The sequence below is a fragment of the Artibeus jamaicensis genome, unplaced genomic scaffold (genome assembly GCF_021234435.1).
Source record: "Artibeus jamaicensis isolate MK-2021 breed Jamaican fruit bat unplaced genomic scaffold, CSHL_Jam_final contig_1132, whole genome shotgun sequence".
Classification (NCBI taxonomy): Eukaryota; Metazoa; Chordata; class Mammalia; order Chiroptera; family Phyllostomidae; genus Artibeus; species Artibeus jamaicensis.
The window spans coordinates 8,543,214-8,557,464 of NW_026521221.1; the positions used below are offsets into that span (position 1 = coordinate 8,543,214).

Consider the following 14,251-nt stretch of genomic DNA (forward strand, 5'->3'; position numbering starts at 1 on the left):
AGGTGTCGGCAAGGTTGGCTCCTCCCTGGGGCTCTGAGGAAGATGTATTCCATGGCTCCCTCCAGCGTCTGGTGGCTTCCCTGGCGTGGTGCTCCTTGGCTTGTGGCTCCTTACCTGAGTCTATGCCTCCGTCTTCACGGTGCCTTCTCTTCTGTGTGTCTGTCTCCTCTTCCTTCTCTCCCATGAGGATGCCTGTGATGACATTTAGGGCCCACCTGGGCAATCCCGGATAACCTCTTTATTTCAAGATCCTTACCTTAGTTAGTCAAATCTGTTACCACAGAGGATAATATTCACTCCTTCTAGGGATTAGGAAGTAATCAGGCTTTTCTCCAAAATGTTCACGAGTTATGGTCTTTGTCTTTGGTGTCTCCAGTAATTTGCCATTCTGAAACTGAGGGCTCTTTGCAAAGGTTCCCTTACCAAGGAGAAACTTCAGGAAAAGGTTAAATACAACAGCTAAATAAATCGTCCTGCCAAGCATTTCTGCTGAGAGTTGCTCAAGTTGATTCTAACAAAGCATAAGCTGCCATGAAGAGGAACTAGCACCCTTTGACTTAGCCACAGATGCTTGTTCATGGCCTGTCACCACTGCAAGCATGTTGCTGTGACTGTGTAGTCCGCTCCCTCAACGCCACTTCCCTCTGTCATTGTTTCTCTTGCTTACAGCTTCCCAAAGCCTGGGCAGAAGAGCCAAGCCACTCCTGGCCAGACCCTGGCATCACCAGTTAGCCAGCACCCTGTTGCACTGTGCAAGAGGGAGGGATAGCTACAGTCCTTCACCGTCATTTCCCCCCTGCACCGTCGGTACAGTCCATTCAAGTCTTTTCTTGCATATTTCTTTCTCAGAGAGGCCTTCTCTGACCACCTCTTTAAGATTATAAACCACCCCCCACTGCTCCTGTCCAGCCCTCCTGCATCCTTTGTTTTTCTCCACAGAACAGTGCCACTTCTAACGTTCTGTATATTTTTACTTTGACGCCTTTTTTGTTATTTGTCTCTCCCATTAGAATTGTAGCTTTTTGGAGGCTGATTTCTATCTGTTATGTTTACTGCTGTATCCTCAGCATCTAGATGGGTACTTGGCACATAGTAGGCCTTCAGTAAATACTTGCTGGGTGAGGAGCTTGGTGACTGAGCTTGAGGTCAGGTCTGCATGGTGTTTTGTGCCAGTTACACCCTTTCTTGGTTGGAAGTCTATGTATGTGGCACCAGAGCACATACCCTCTGCCTCTCATTCTGATGAGTTCCAGAAATGGTAGGCAGGTAAGCCTAAAGTCTTGTTCGAATCAGGCTTTTCTTCACCTTTTAATCCCACCAGCTTTTTATCTAAAGCTACTGAAATTTGTTAAATAAACACACTACAAGAAAAGAAACCTGAGACAATATCTCTCATAAATACAGACACAGAAATACTTGATAAAACATTAGCAAGTTGAGTCCAGTCAAGTGTAGTACATCATGATGAGGTGGGGGCTGATCCTCTAGAATTAGTAAGCATAGTCAAGTGACAGCTGTCTCACATTCACAGCAGGACAGTGACAGACACAACTGCCCAGCTATATAAAGGATATGGCGATCCCAGGAGGTGAACTTTCGAAATAGACTGGTGGCTGCCAGAAATTATACTGGACTAGAAAAGAGAAAAGTGGGTTTCATTTTTGCACTGCTTCTGATGGTATCTTAAGGGTTTATCCCATCAAATTACTTTGTAGGGCCTTTTTGGTACTTCAGCAACATGACAGGACCCCAGATAAGAGTCTGACTTGTCCCTGAATTGTGCTCTGTAAAGATGATCCTATAGTAGTAACTCAAGTTTCCATTTGTTTATCTCCAAGATCTGTTTCCTTCTCCGACACTTTCCTTTTCTCCCGCTTCATCTGTAACGTATTTGTTTGAATGTACTTTCCTTCTTTGATGTTTCCTTCTCTCTCTTTCATCATCTTTTTTACTAATAGACTCATTAAGTTCTTATAAGCCAACTGGACTATAAAATCAGGGAGGTAGGCATTGAAGTGCTAGGCACATGGTAGGATGTTTAATAGATAACTTTTGGATGGATGGATGGATGGATGGATGGATGGATGGATGGATGGATGGATGGGTGGATGGAAAAATGAGTGGCCTTTTAGTCAGATTAATCTGTCACAGAGTAAGCTACTTTGGGGGGAATCTTCTTAAAAGTATGTGTCCTTCCTAACTTCTACTCAAGATTTTTTTTAAAGTTACACTTATTTTAGCTTTCTGGTTATTTGAAATCAAGACAAATGGGTGTTTTACTGGGTAATAAAATTGTGAGCAGAGTTGCTCATATGCTCTTTTTCATTGGGGTCTGTTCCTTTTCAGGTCTGGTATGACTCTAAGACATTTGCTTCTTGGGAAGGAGCATGTACTGTAAAGATCCCAGTAGGCTTGGACACTGTAAGTGATTTTCAGACTGTTATTTTACCTATTGGGCTGTATTAGTCTGCTCAGACTGCCATAACAAGACACCATAGACTGGTTGGCTTCAACATCAGAAATTTATTTTCTCTTAGTTCTAGAGGCTAGACGTTCTAGAGTAAGGTGCCAACCACTTCAGTTCCTGATGAGAACTTTTCTCCTGGTGTGTCCTCACATGGCAGAGGCCAAGAATGAGACATAGGCTCAAAACCCCACTCTTATGACCTTACTGAACCTCAATTACTTCTGCAAAAGCCCTATCTCTGAATATAATCACATCAGAGGTTGGGGCTTCAACATACAAATTTGGGGAGACACATTCAGTCCATAACAGGTGCCTATGTGGAAAAAAACAAGGAGTTCTGCAGAACAACACATACATGTGGAGACAAAGTAGATTAGTGGTTGTTTAGGACTGGGCAAGGGAGAGGGTTGGGGATTCTTTTGGGGGTCATAAAAATGCTTTAAAATTGTGGTGATGGTTGCATGACTCTGAATGTACCAAAGATCGTTGAACTGTACACTTTAAATGGGTGAGTTGTATGGCATGTGAATTATATCAGTAAAGCTGTTAAAATGCGAGAGAAAAGAGTATAAAAATAACATATACTCTGATGAAACATCAAGGACAAACAACGCTTCCCCATATATTTATTTACATTGCATGTCCAATAAAAATAACAACACTGAAAACAGAAAGCAAACACGGTGGTCATCACGCGTGCCATGCTGAATGCCCTTCTGTAGGACAAAGACAGAAACCATGTTTTTTTGTCGTAACCCTGGACCTCTAGGCCCAAGGGAATGCTATCAGTTATGACATTAGAATCCAAGTGGCTCGTCCAGATTGACTCTCTGAAGGGAAGTTGGCACCTGCAGCTGAATCACTACTACTACCACAAACTATAAATAGTGCAAAGATTAATAAATAGGTATCTTGGTTATTGTTTAAATTATCAATAGTAATATAAACTCCACTATAAAGAAAATTATTTCAGATGTCAGCTTTCAGGTCTAGAAGAGACCTTAACTTTCAGCTCCACTCTCTCATACTTACAGGTAGAGATGCTGAGGTTCAGAGGTGAAATTATTTGTACTGGGTTGTGGCTAGATTATTGCAGAACTGAGACCAGGCCGCATTTCATACTAACTTACTACCTCCTTCTTTGAGGGGAAGGAAAAGAGATTGGCTGATGAGGGTGGGAAGACAGAGGTGCTTTACTTGTTGCTGCTGTGAGTCAAGCAGAGGGTGACACCTTAAGTCCTCTACCCTCTCTCCCAGTTTCACTTACATATCCTGGTACTCTTCTCCCTGCTTGTCCTTGACTCAGAGCAAAGTGCAATCCCTCCTGTGATGCCAGGAGCTTTCTCACAGAGGACTGACTATTCAGGAAGACGGGAAACCTGTTGTGCTTTCCCTGTCAGGAATGCCATTCAGTACTTGTGGGGCGTGCCTATAACCCTGTTGTGAGAGCCACTGAAAATGCCCTTGGTGGCTTCTATAATGTAAGTTTCACAAATTTACCCTCAGGACTGAGTCATTCATCCTGATGATCCAGGGAGTCAGGGAGCAAGGTGAGTTTAGGTGGCAGGGAATAAGAACAGAAGTCATTGGTCCCAAACAAAGAAACCCATCCTGTATATCCGCACATACACATACATATCTGGGCCCGCCTACGCCAGCAGAAAAATTCACTCTTTAGCTGGGCCGGAGAAATAAACATGCACGGTAAATTGACAGAAAAATAAAAAATACAACACAGGAAAGGCTACTTACAGGACAGGCAGAATGGATAATAAATTAATGAAGGGTGGGGCTTTTTTTTAGCGTTTGAACTCTTTTCCTTTTATCCTCGTGCTCACAAATTTATATTACCTCTGAGTCTATACTTGTGAAGAATGTGAGTCTTTTCCAGGTAAACGTTTTAAAATTCCACTACGCAGTTGCCTGCCAGGAACACCCCTCCCTGAGACTGCCTCTCTTTACAGATACCAGTGTTTCAGCGAGGCGGGAGCGTCGTGCCAGTGAAGACCACGGTAGGAAAGTCCACGGGCTGGATGGCTCACGCCCCGTATGGACTCCGGGTGGCTCTGAGCACTAAGGTATTTGGAGAACGTTACCTTCACACATGTCATTTGTTACTGCTGTCTTTACAGTGGTAGCTTTTTGATTGTGTGACACTATGCGAAAGTGGTGAACCCCTCCTGAGGGCTAGGTGCTTCAGATGTTTCTCTAGAAATCAAAGTTTTGAATCATTTCTGAATCATTGTCTAGCTTGTCAGGCTTGCCTAGAAGTGTTCTTAAAGGAGGTCTGAGAACTAGAGATGACAGAAATGTCTTCCGGGGCACTGTGACCCTTGGTGCTTTGCAGCCTGGCATTGATCACCAACTGGGGGTCATCCAGGCCCAGGCCACCTGCCACCTAGATTAACCCTGAAACTCAGTCTCCTGGGAGAGGGGGTCTGCATCTATGCAACATTTGGGGGCACCACCGCCCACAACAACTTCTGTTCTTGTTGGCTGGCTCAGACAACTAAAATCTCCTTGGGTAAAACCCAATTCCAGAAAGATCTGGAATTGATTTGTTCTTTTGAGCCAAATGAGGTCTATGGCAGATTCCTCCCCTTATTCCTTTGCCCAAATACAGCACCAAACACAGATTCTTACTCATGCAAATATTGTAAAATAATTAAGCTTTCGTTTTCTTACATCCTTCTTTCCCATCTGTTTCACTTAGGCATGTTTTATTGGGCCAAACTATGGGCTCCAGGCCCAAAAGTGGCCACAGAATATAATACCAGTGACTCAAGGTCCACAGCACACCAAGCGTTGTCCCTGACAGCAAGCTGCCACATGGAGTGCTGTGACGCCGTTTGACATGCGAAAGGAGTCCTCCTCCTCAGAATAGGAACTAGATACCATTCTCTACATGGAGGGTCTTCTAAACATAATTGCTCTCATCTACTATGTACTAATTTTTTCTTAACTTCAGTTTTATTCTATGGACTTCTGTGACCTGTTGTCACATTCTAGGATGGTGTTTTCAGGGAAGCCACCTATGCCACTGACCGTACTTCATAGTTTAAGTTTCATTCAACAAGGCCTAACTCTTTGTGCCCCTCTTAGATGGTTTCTTTATTTATATTATTTCATTAATGGATATTGGGTGTATATATTTGTATGACTACTTTGTACAGCTTGAATATTGTGCCTTTGTTCAACATAATTTTTGACAAATTTTAAATCTATCCTTTCCCTTTAGTGGGTGGCATTCTTTTCCTAGAAAGCTATTATATAACCAGTCTCTTCCTTGATTCACTCTCCAGGGCTCTGCTGTAGGTGAACTGTATCTGGACGATGGCCATTCATTCCAGTACCTCCACCAGAAGCAATTCTTACACAGGAAGTTTTGTTTCTGTTCAGGTGTTTTGAGCAACAGGTAATGACAGCTAAAAATCTGTGTGTTCGCTAAGTTAAACTATGCGACCTTTTTGCTATCATCAAATACATAACTAATATTTTAAGATACAGTTTAGAGAAGTTAATGATGAAGGCCATTTGTGCAGTACTTTTCTTTTTTTCAGCTTAATTCAGGTATAATTAACAAATAAAACTATAATATATTTCAAGTGCACACTGTGATATATGATATACATATGCATTGTGAAAGGATCCTACCATAGAATTAATACATCTGTCACCTCACATATTTACTTTCTTTGATGAGAACACTAAGGTCTACTCCCTCAGCAAATTTTAATTGTACAATACAGTATTATCGGCTATAGTCATCATGCTGTACATTAGATCCTCAGACCTCATTCATCTTATAACTGAAAGTTTGTACCCTTTTACTAGCCCCTCCCTATCCCCCCCTTCCATCCCTCAGTAACCACTATTCTACTCTCTGTTTCTATGACCTTGACTTTTTTTTAAACATTCCACATATAAATGATAACACACAGTATTTGTCTTTCTCCATCTGGCTTATTTCACTTAGCATAATCCCTTCCAGGTTTATCCACATTGTCACAAATGGCAGGATAGCCATCTTTTTTAAGGCTGAATAATCCATTATGTGTATATGCCACATCTTCTTTATACTTTCATCCACTGACAGACAATTAGATTGTTTCCATACCCTGGCTATTGTGAATAAAGCTGAGGTGAACGTGAGGGTACAAATATCTCTTCAAGACAGTTATCTCATTTCCTTCAGAGATCTACCCAGAAGCAGGATTGCTGGACCATAAGGTGAACAGCCTACTGTTTTCCATAGTGGTCACACCAGTCTCCATTCCCAGCCACAGTGTTCAGGGTTCCCTTTTCTTCACATTTCCCCCAGCATTTGCCTGCTCGATGATTAGACATCTTAACAGGTGTGAGGTGATATCTCACTGTGGTTCGGATTTGCATTTCCCTGATAATTAATGATGCTGAGCACCTTTTCATGTACCTATTGGCTCTTCGTATATGTCTTCATTGAAAAAACTCCTCCTCAAGTCTTTTGCCAATTTTTTTCATCTTACAATTGTTTTATTTTACAGTTTACCAATTGCTATTGAGGTTAAGCATATTTCTTTTTTTAACTTTTTCTTAAAGATTTTATTTATTTACTTTTAGAGAGGGGAAGGAAAGGAAGGAGAGAAGGATCAGTGTGTGGTTGCCTCTCGAGCACCACCTGGTGGGGACCTGGCCTGCAACTCAGGCAGGTGCCCTGACTGGGAGTCAAACCAGTGACCCTTTGGTTTGCAGGCTGGTGCTCAATCCACTGAGCCACACCAGCCAGGGCTCTTTGCCAGTTTCTAATTGGGTTATTTTATTTTATTTTATTTTTTGCTATTGAGTTATAAGACTTCCTACCATATTTTGGATGTGAATTATGTGTTTGGACATGCCCTTACATATTCATGCCCTCACATGAATATGTGATTTACAGATATTTTCTCCCATCCCATAGGTTGCCTTTTCATTTTATTGATGGTTCCCTTCAGAGGCATAATTCTATAACACGTTATCTGTACACTGTATTGTGTGGTCACCATTAGGCACGGTTTTACTTTTTCTGAGTTGGATGTCTTTTATTTTGTTTCTTTCTTTTCCCCCTAATTGCTCTTGCTAGGATGTCCAGCACTATGTTGAATAAAAGTGGTGAGATTGGGCATCCTTGTCACCTTTGAATATGATGTCAGTAGTGGGCTTGTCATATATGGCCTTTAGTATGTTAAGATATGTTCCTTCTATACCCAGTTTGTTGAGGGTTTTTATTATGAAAGGATATTGAATTTTGTCAAAAGCTTTTTCTGCATCACATGATTTTTAAAATAAATGTATTGAGGCTTATTTTGTTCTTCTTTTTCTAGTTCCTTGAGGTATATAGTTGTTTATTTGAGATATTTTTTTTCTTAGTATAGACATTTATTGCTATAAACTTTTCTTCTTAGAACTATTTTGTTAGATCCCAAAGTATTGGTATGTTGTGTTTTTATTTTCATTTTTCTCAAGATATTTTATTTCCCTTTTGATTTTTTCCTTAACCCATTGGTTGTTCAGGACCATATTATTTAATCTCCACATATTTGTAAATGTTCAATTTTTTTCTTATTATTGTCATACAATTATGGTCAGAAAAGATGCTTGATAGAACTTTAGTCTTCTTAAATTTGTTAAGACCTGTTTTGTGGCCTAACATATAATTTGACCGGGAGAATGTTTCGTGTGTGCTTAAGAAGAGTACCGATTCCACTGCTGTTGAATGGAATGTTTTTATCTATCTGTTAGGTCCCTCTGGTCTAATGTGTAGTCCAAGTCCAATGTATCCTTACTGGTTTTCTGTCCAGGTGGTCTCTTCATTGTTGACAGTGGGGTATTGAAGTCCTCTACTATTATTGTACTGCTAACTACTTCTCCTTTCAAATTAATATTTGCTGTTATATTTTAGGTGCTCTCATGTTGGGTGCATAAATATTTACAAATGTTATATCCCCTTAATGAATTGACCCCTTTACCATTATATAATGACCTTTGTCTCTTGTTACAGTCTTGGCATAAACTCTGTTTTACCTGATATAAATATAGCTACCCCCACTTTCTTTTGGTTTTTATTTGCGTAAATGTCTTTTTCCATTCCTTCACTTGCATTTCGTGTGTGTCTTTAAAGCTAAAATGACTCACTTAAAGGCAGCATATAGTTGGGCCTTTTTTCTTTTTAGCCATCCGGCAATTCTACGTCTTTCAGTTGGAGATTTTAGTCCAAATACATTTAAAATAATTACTGATGGGTATAAAGTTACTATTGCCTTTTTGTTCATTGTTTTCTAGATTTTGTAGTTCCTTTCTTCCTCTCTTTTTCTCTTCCTTTATAATTGGATGAGTTTCTGCAGTGGTATGCTTTGATTCCTTCCTGTTTATCTTTTGTGTATTTACTATAGGTTTCAGTGTTTTGGTTACCATGAAGCTTACATAAAACATCTTTCAATTATAACAGTCTATTTTAAGCTGATAAATTAATTTTGAACATGTACAAAAGCTCTACATTTTTACACTCTCCTCTCCACATTTTATGTCTTCAATGTCATAATTTATGTCTTGTTATGTGTTTTCATTAACAAATTATTGTAATTATAATTATTTTTAATACTTTTGTCTTTTAACCTTTATAAATGATATACCTGCAACCATTACAACAGTAGAGCATTCTGGATTTCACTACATATTTATATTTACAACTGAGTTTAGTACCTTCGTATATTTTCATGCTGCTGGTTGGCATCCTTTCTTTTCAGCTTGATGAACTCTGTTTAACATTTCTTGTAAGGCCAGCCTAGTGGTGATGAGTTCCGTTAGCTTTTGTTTGCCTAGAAAACACTCTCTCTCCTTCAGTTCTAAAGAACAACTTTGCTAGTGTATTCTTAGTTGGCAGGGGGTTTTTTTTCCCTTGAATATATCATCTCACCCCCTTCTGACCTGCAAGTTTACTGCTGAAAAAATCTCCGATTGTCTTATGAGGTATCCTTGTACCTAGCAAGTTACTTTTTTCTTGCTGCTTTTAAGATTCTATTTTAAACATTTGACAGTTTACTTACGATGTATCTGGCTGTGGGTTCTGTAGAGTCATCTTTTTTGGTACTTGCTGGGGTTCCTGGATCTGTATGTCTGTTTCTTTCCCCAGGTTGGGGAAGTTTTTAGCCGTGTTTCTTTTCAGTAGGGATTCTGTGCTTTTCTCTTCTCCTCTCCTTCTGGGACGGCTATGATGCTTATGTTGGTCCGCTTCATGGCGTCCCATAAGTGTCTTAAGCTAACTTGACTCTTTTTATACTTTTTCCTTTTTGCTTCTCTGATTGGATGAATTCCACTGCCCTGTATTTGAGTTCAGCAATCCTTTCTTTTACTGGATCTAATCAAATGTTGAAACGCTTTATTGAATTTTTCAGTTTGGTTACTGCATTCCTCAGCTTTATGGTTCTGTTTGGCACTTTTTAAACATTTTCTAGCACTTTGTTGAAATTCTTGCTCTGTTCACTCATTACTTTCTGACCTTGGTATTTTTATCACCATTATTTTGAACTCTCTATTGTGTAAGTAACTTATCTCTGTTTCATTAAGGTCAGTTTCTGTAGACTAACCGTGTTCTTTTATGTGGAAGACACTCTCTCGTTTCCTGACTCTGTGTTAGTTTCTACACATTAGATAAAATATCTACTTCTTCCAGTTCTAACAGACTGATTTTGTATAGGAGAAGAACTTCATCAATTGGCCCTGCCTGAGTTCCTGGTTGCTTCTCAAGTTTTTGTGATCATCCAAGCTGCCTTCTTTGTCATTAGTGGCTGCCAGTAGTTGAGAATGTCCCAAGACCCACCAGTATTCCAGAGTGGGGAGTGTAGTCAGCACCTAGGTGCAATCTGGTTAGAAGCTGGACACCCAGGCAGTAGCTCTAAAAGTCTGCAGTCAAACCCCTTCCAGGGAGAAATTGGGAAACGGGTGTTTTTGCTGCTCCTTCTGTGCGGAGTCCTGGGGAGATAGCTACAGCACACCCATCAACAGCTGTGTCTTTACATAATCCAGTGGGACTGGTGAACATAAACCCTGTCAGCCATCAGCGTTAGGTGATTTGGAGGCCTATTCCTCGGGTGGGAGTCTCAAAAGTCAGGGTGTTAGAAGTGTGGTCCAAACCCTTCACTCTTCAGGGAGAAGCTGGGAGTTGGGGTTCCCTCCCAATTGTATGGCACTGTGCTGGGGGTGGGGGTTGTGGAGGGAGTGCGTCTCAGCCTTTCCTACCTGTCTTGATGTGGGTTGTTTTAGCCACCAGACATGCAGGAATCGGCTGGCCTCTGGGTTTCTCTCAAAGGGAGTTGCTCCATATGTAGCTTTACATTTGGTTCTTCTGTGGGAAGAGGGACATTCACCAGCTTGGTCTTGAGTTCCCTGGAGTGCTTTTTGCAATCACTCCATGAACTTCTCTTCCTTAGTATCTCATCTTTCTTTCCTTCTTTCTCTAAAAAAATTTTTTTAAAGGACTCAATTTAAGTCCTCATTAGTCCCACTTATGCATCCATTCAACAATTCATTAAGTATCTGATTTCTTAAAATGTAATTGCCGTGTCCAAGTCACACTTTCAGCTTCAAGGTCCTTAGGTGATTTCTCTCCAAATGACCTGTTTAAAAAGAGAGACTGTTTGGCCTGCTGGTTACTGAGCCCTCAGCACACAGAGTTGTCTGTTTCCATCTCTTCATCCTAGTAACATGATCACAATATGGTCCTGGCTTCCACAGGAAAAGGAGGGAGGGAACTAACAAGGCTGGGGTGTTGGACCTGGTAACCAGTCGGACCCCTTTCCCTTCTTTTCCTAATGCCTTTCATATTTATTTCAGCTGTGCGGACCAGCGGGGTCATTATCCCAGCGAGTGTGTGGTGGAGCAGATCTTTGTCCTAGGCCTCAAGCAGCAGCCATCTTCCGTGACCACTCACTCACCTGGTGAGGAAATAGCCCGTTTGTTTTTGTGAACATGGAAACATCTGAGGTGAAGAGGTGATTAGCCCCAAAACTGATACACTGTGCTTAGCCCAGTGGGCTCTGCACTTTCTGGTAGAGGCCAAACGCTCTAGTGTCTAGAGAGCAAGGCCGTCCTGCTTCTCTTCATCAGCTATAGTCTTTCTGCTCACTGTAAGCTGTTATACTTTTCTGAAGAAAATGAATTTGGGCCTGAAATAATATTGTGGCTTCTCTGAATACTTTTTTAAACTGTAGATATCTGAAGTCTTACTCAAGTTTATGAGATTTCTTAAATGGCATAGGATAAAATATATCATTTGTAACCTACTGAATTTCTTGGACAAATAACTTTGATCCTTACAGTTTATTTTCAGCCAACTTGCATTAAAAACAGTGGAGTGTATCATGTTTAAAAAATTCAAAGAATCCCATGGGTAACAGTGGTAGGTCAAATTCTCCTAAATTGGGTATAAGGTTTTATGACAGAAACATTTCAGATTACAAAGAAAAAGGGTTTTTTTCTTAGATATTCATCAAATTTTCTCTTTTGTTGTCTTGATATTTAGATGGTAAAGATCAGCCTGTGGCTTTTACATATTGTGCCAAAACGTCCACGCTGAGCCTGGAGAAGCTGTCGCTGAACATCGGGACTGACTGGGAGGTCCACATTAAGTGACAGAGAAGTGCGTCTGGTGATGGGTGTGGGGAGCAGCCTGCACCCTTCAAACTGCACCTTGGCCTTTTCTCGAGATTCGTGTTGCACTCTTACTGACTTCTCTGGCTCAAAATAATCTTTCATTAGTCGTCAGTTTATTAGCAAACAATAGATTTCAGATTTTACATTTTTAGCTGGATTAGTAATACTCCTTGTGTCAAACTCCACCTCTTCTCCTCGTCCCAGGGAGCCCCGAGACACTTACAGAGCCTACGCATCTCCCGTGGCTTCTCAGGCCCTGTGGTAAGCTCTGTGCCTGCTGGGTGGCTTCCCTTGGAGCAGGATGGCTTTTCTTCATGTGGGATGTGGGCCGGGCGCATCTAGTGCGGCCCCTCTGTGGAAACTTGCCTCTGGCCATGCAGCAGAGTCGCTCTGCCTATAACAGCCGAGTCGCTCGAGACCCGTCTCCAAGTGGACAGCAGCCTTGTACCCCTCACCATTCCCTTCACCCCTTAGATGTGGGCAGAACAACCCTTCCCTGCGTGCACTGCGCACACTGCAGCCAAACGGAGTGGTTCTCCCTAGAGCCTGATACAGGAGTACGAACGGCTGCTTTCCCGGTCATGCCTTTTCGGCTCCAAAGTTCCAAGTTAATCTTCTTAAAATTCTAATTTCTTAGTTGTTTTTATTAAATACTGTCTGCCAAGTGAAGAATATTTGTAACATGAATGAGCTATAATTAATAATAATAAAATAAATAGCATGTCCCCACCACTGAACCTCATAAATAGAGCACATGACTTCAACAACCTTGCCGTGGGTACAAAACAAGTATGCCAAAAAACATGGCAACCAAAATAAATTATATTTAAATGCAACATCTTTAAAAGTCAAAATTGATGTAAAAAATCCGTGATGAACAAGATATCAAAATTTTAAATACAGACAGGATCAAGATTACTGAGTTCTTTTGCCTCTGGCTCCCGGATGGCTTCCGGTGGGACAGCACAATACCACATGCCCCTTCCTCAGGGTGCCTCCTGCCCTGGAGCCCCCGGTGACTTCCTTCCGCCTGCCACAGCATCTGTGGGGCAGCCTCATGTCCTCAGCACTCTTCAACACACGCATTTTCTTATCAGGCTTTTCCCACTTAGCAACTTGCCAACTGCTGCCTCTGTGACTTCTGTTCCCTGCTCCCAAGCCCCCACACCTCTCCCTCTGCCTAGGCCATCTGTCAAGGCCCAACTCAAATCCACCTTTTCCATTAAGCCTTTCCAATGACCGTAACACCCCCACTCATTGCCCTGCGCCCATGAGCAGTGATTAGCCCCTTCTCTGAAACCCTGCCCCAGTTATAACACGTGTTCTTACTTAGCACTCTCAGGGAGCACGCCTTAAGGTTTCTGCCTTGTTCCCCTACTAGACTGTACGTGCCTCAAGAACATGTTATATTTGTCTTATAGCTGCTAGAGTACCATTATATTTGGCTTTGAGTAACTATTGACTGTAATTGGTTAACTCATGGGTTTGATTGATTAAAAAGTAAGAGTTAAATATATTTGTTTCTGATTTACTTTTTTGACATAGGACTCTCTCCTCCAGAAATAGTAAACATAGTGCATTTCCTCGTGGACACATTTCATTGTATCAGTTGAGATTTGAGTTTTGCACCATATATAATAAGATCACATAGACATATGCAGATTTTTTGCTCCCATTTCTGTAAGTTTTGCAATTAAGGAGGAAGGAAAAAGCCTATATTAGTTAAAGTTGTATTTCCCAGCTTCCAACTTTCCATTGCCAGCCTACAGTAAGGCTTAACCTGAAAACTGTACACTCTTACCTACTAAAAATGATAGTTTTAAATAGCACTTAAAGTTGGATAATTAAGACCTATATTCATGTCAACATTTACTGCATGTCTATTCTTCCATTCAAAATATTTGGGGGGGAAGGAATGAAGAACTAATAGAGTAAGTTAGTGAAGGACTGCTCTGTCTTGACCCAGAACTATAGTGAAACATTTCACTGGAGACATTGAGTGGAGAGAAAGATAGTCTGGGTATTTTTCATTGTTTTCTGCTCTTACTGCTTTTCCCGTTTTACTCGCCTCCTACTTCTGAAGCTGTACACCAGAGAGCTGTGCGGGGCTGAGCTGGC

The 14,251-nt window shown here is 41.2% G+C and overlaps 1 protein-coding gene across 5 annotated transcripts in view; it reads left to right on the forward strand.

Annotated features, from left to right (window-relative positions):
• Window positions 1-13,647, forward strand: part of GANC (glucosidase alpha, neutral C) — an 81,153-nt gene extending 67,506 nt beyond the window's left edge. For 4 of the 5 annotated variants that reach the window (XM_053665881.1, XM_037161685.2, XM_053665882.1 and 1 more), the window contains 5 exons: window positions 2,347-2,421; window positions 4,432-4,545; window positions 5,770-5,882; window positions 11,315-11,418; window positions 12,003-13,647. In XM_053665881.1, coding sequence (XP_053521856.1) covers window positions 2,347-2,421; window positions 4,432-4,545; window positions 5,770-5,882; window positions 11,315-11,418; window positions 12,003-12,112 — 516 coding nt within the window. In that variant the 3' untranslated portion in view covers window positions 12,113-13,647. Of the gene's footprint in view, window positions 1-669; window positions 829-2,346; window positions 2,422-4,431; window positions 4,546-5,769; window positions 5,883-11,314; window positions 11,419-12,002 lie in introns of those variants that run through there. The other variant, XM_053665893.1, reaches the window with a different exon arrangement.
• The last annotated feature ends 604 nt before the right edge of the window (window positions 13,648-14,251 follow it).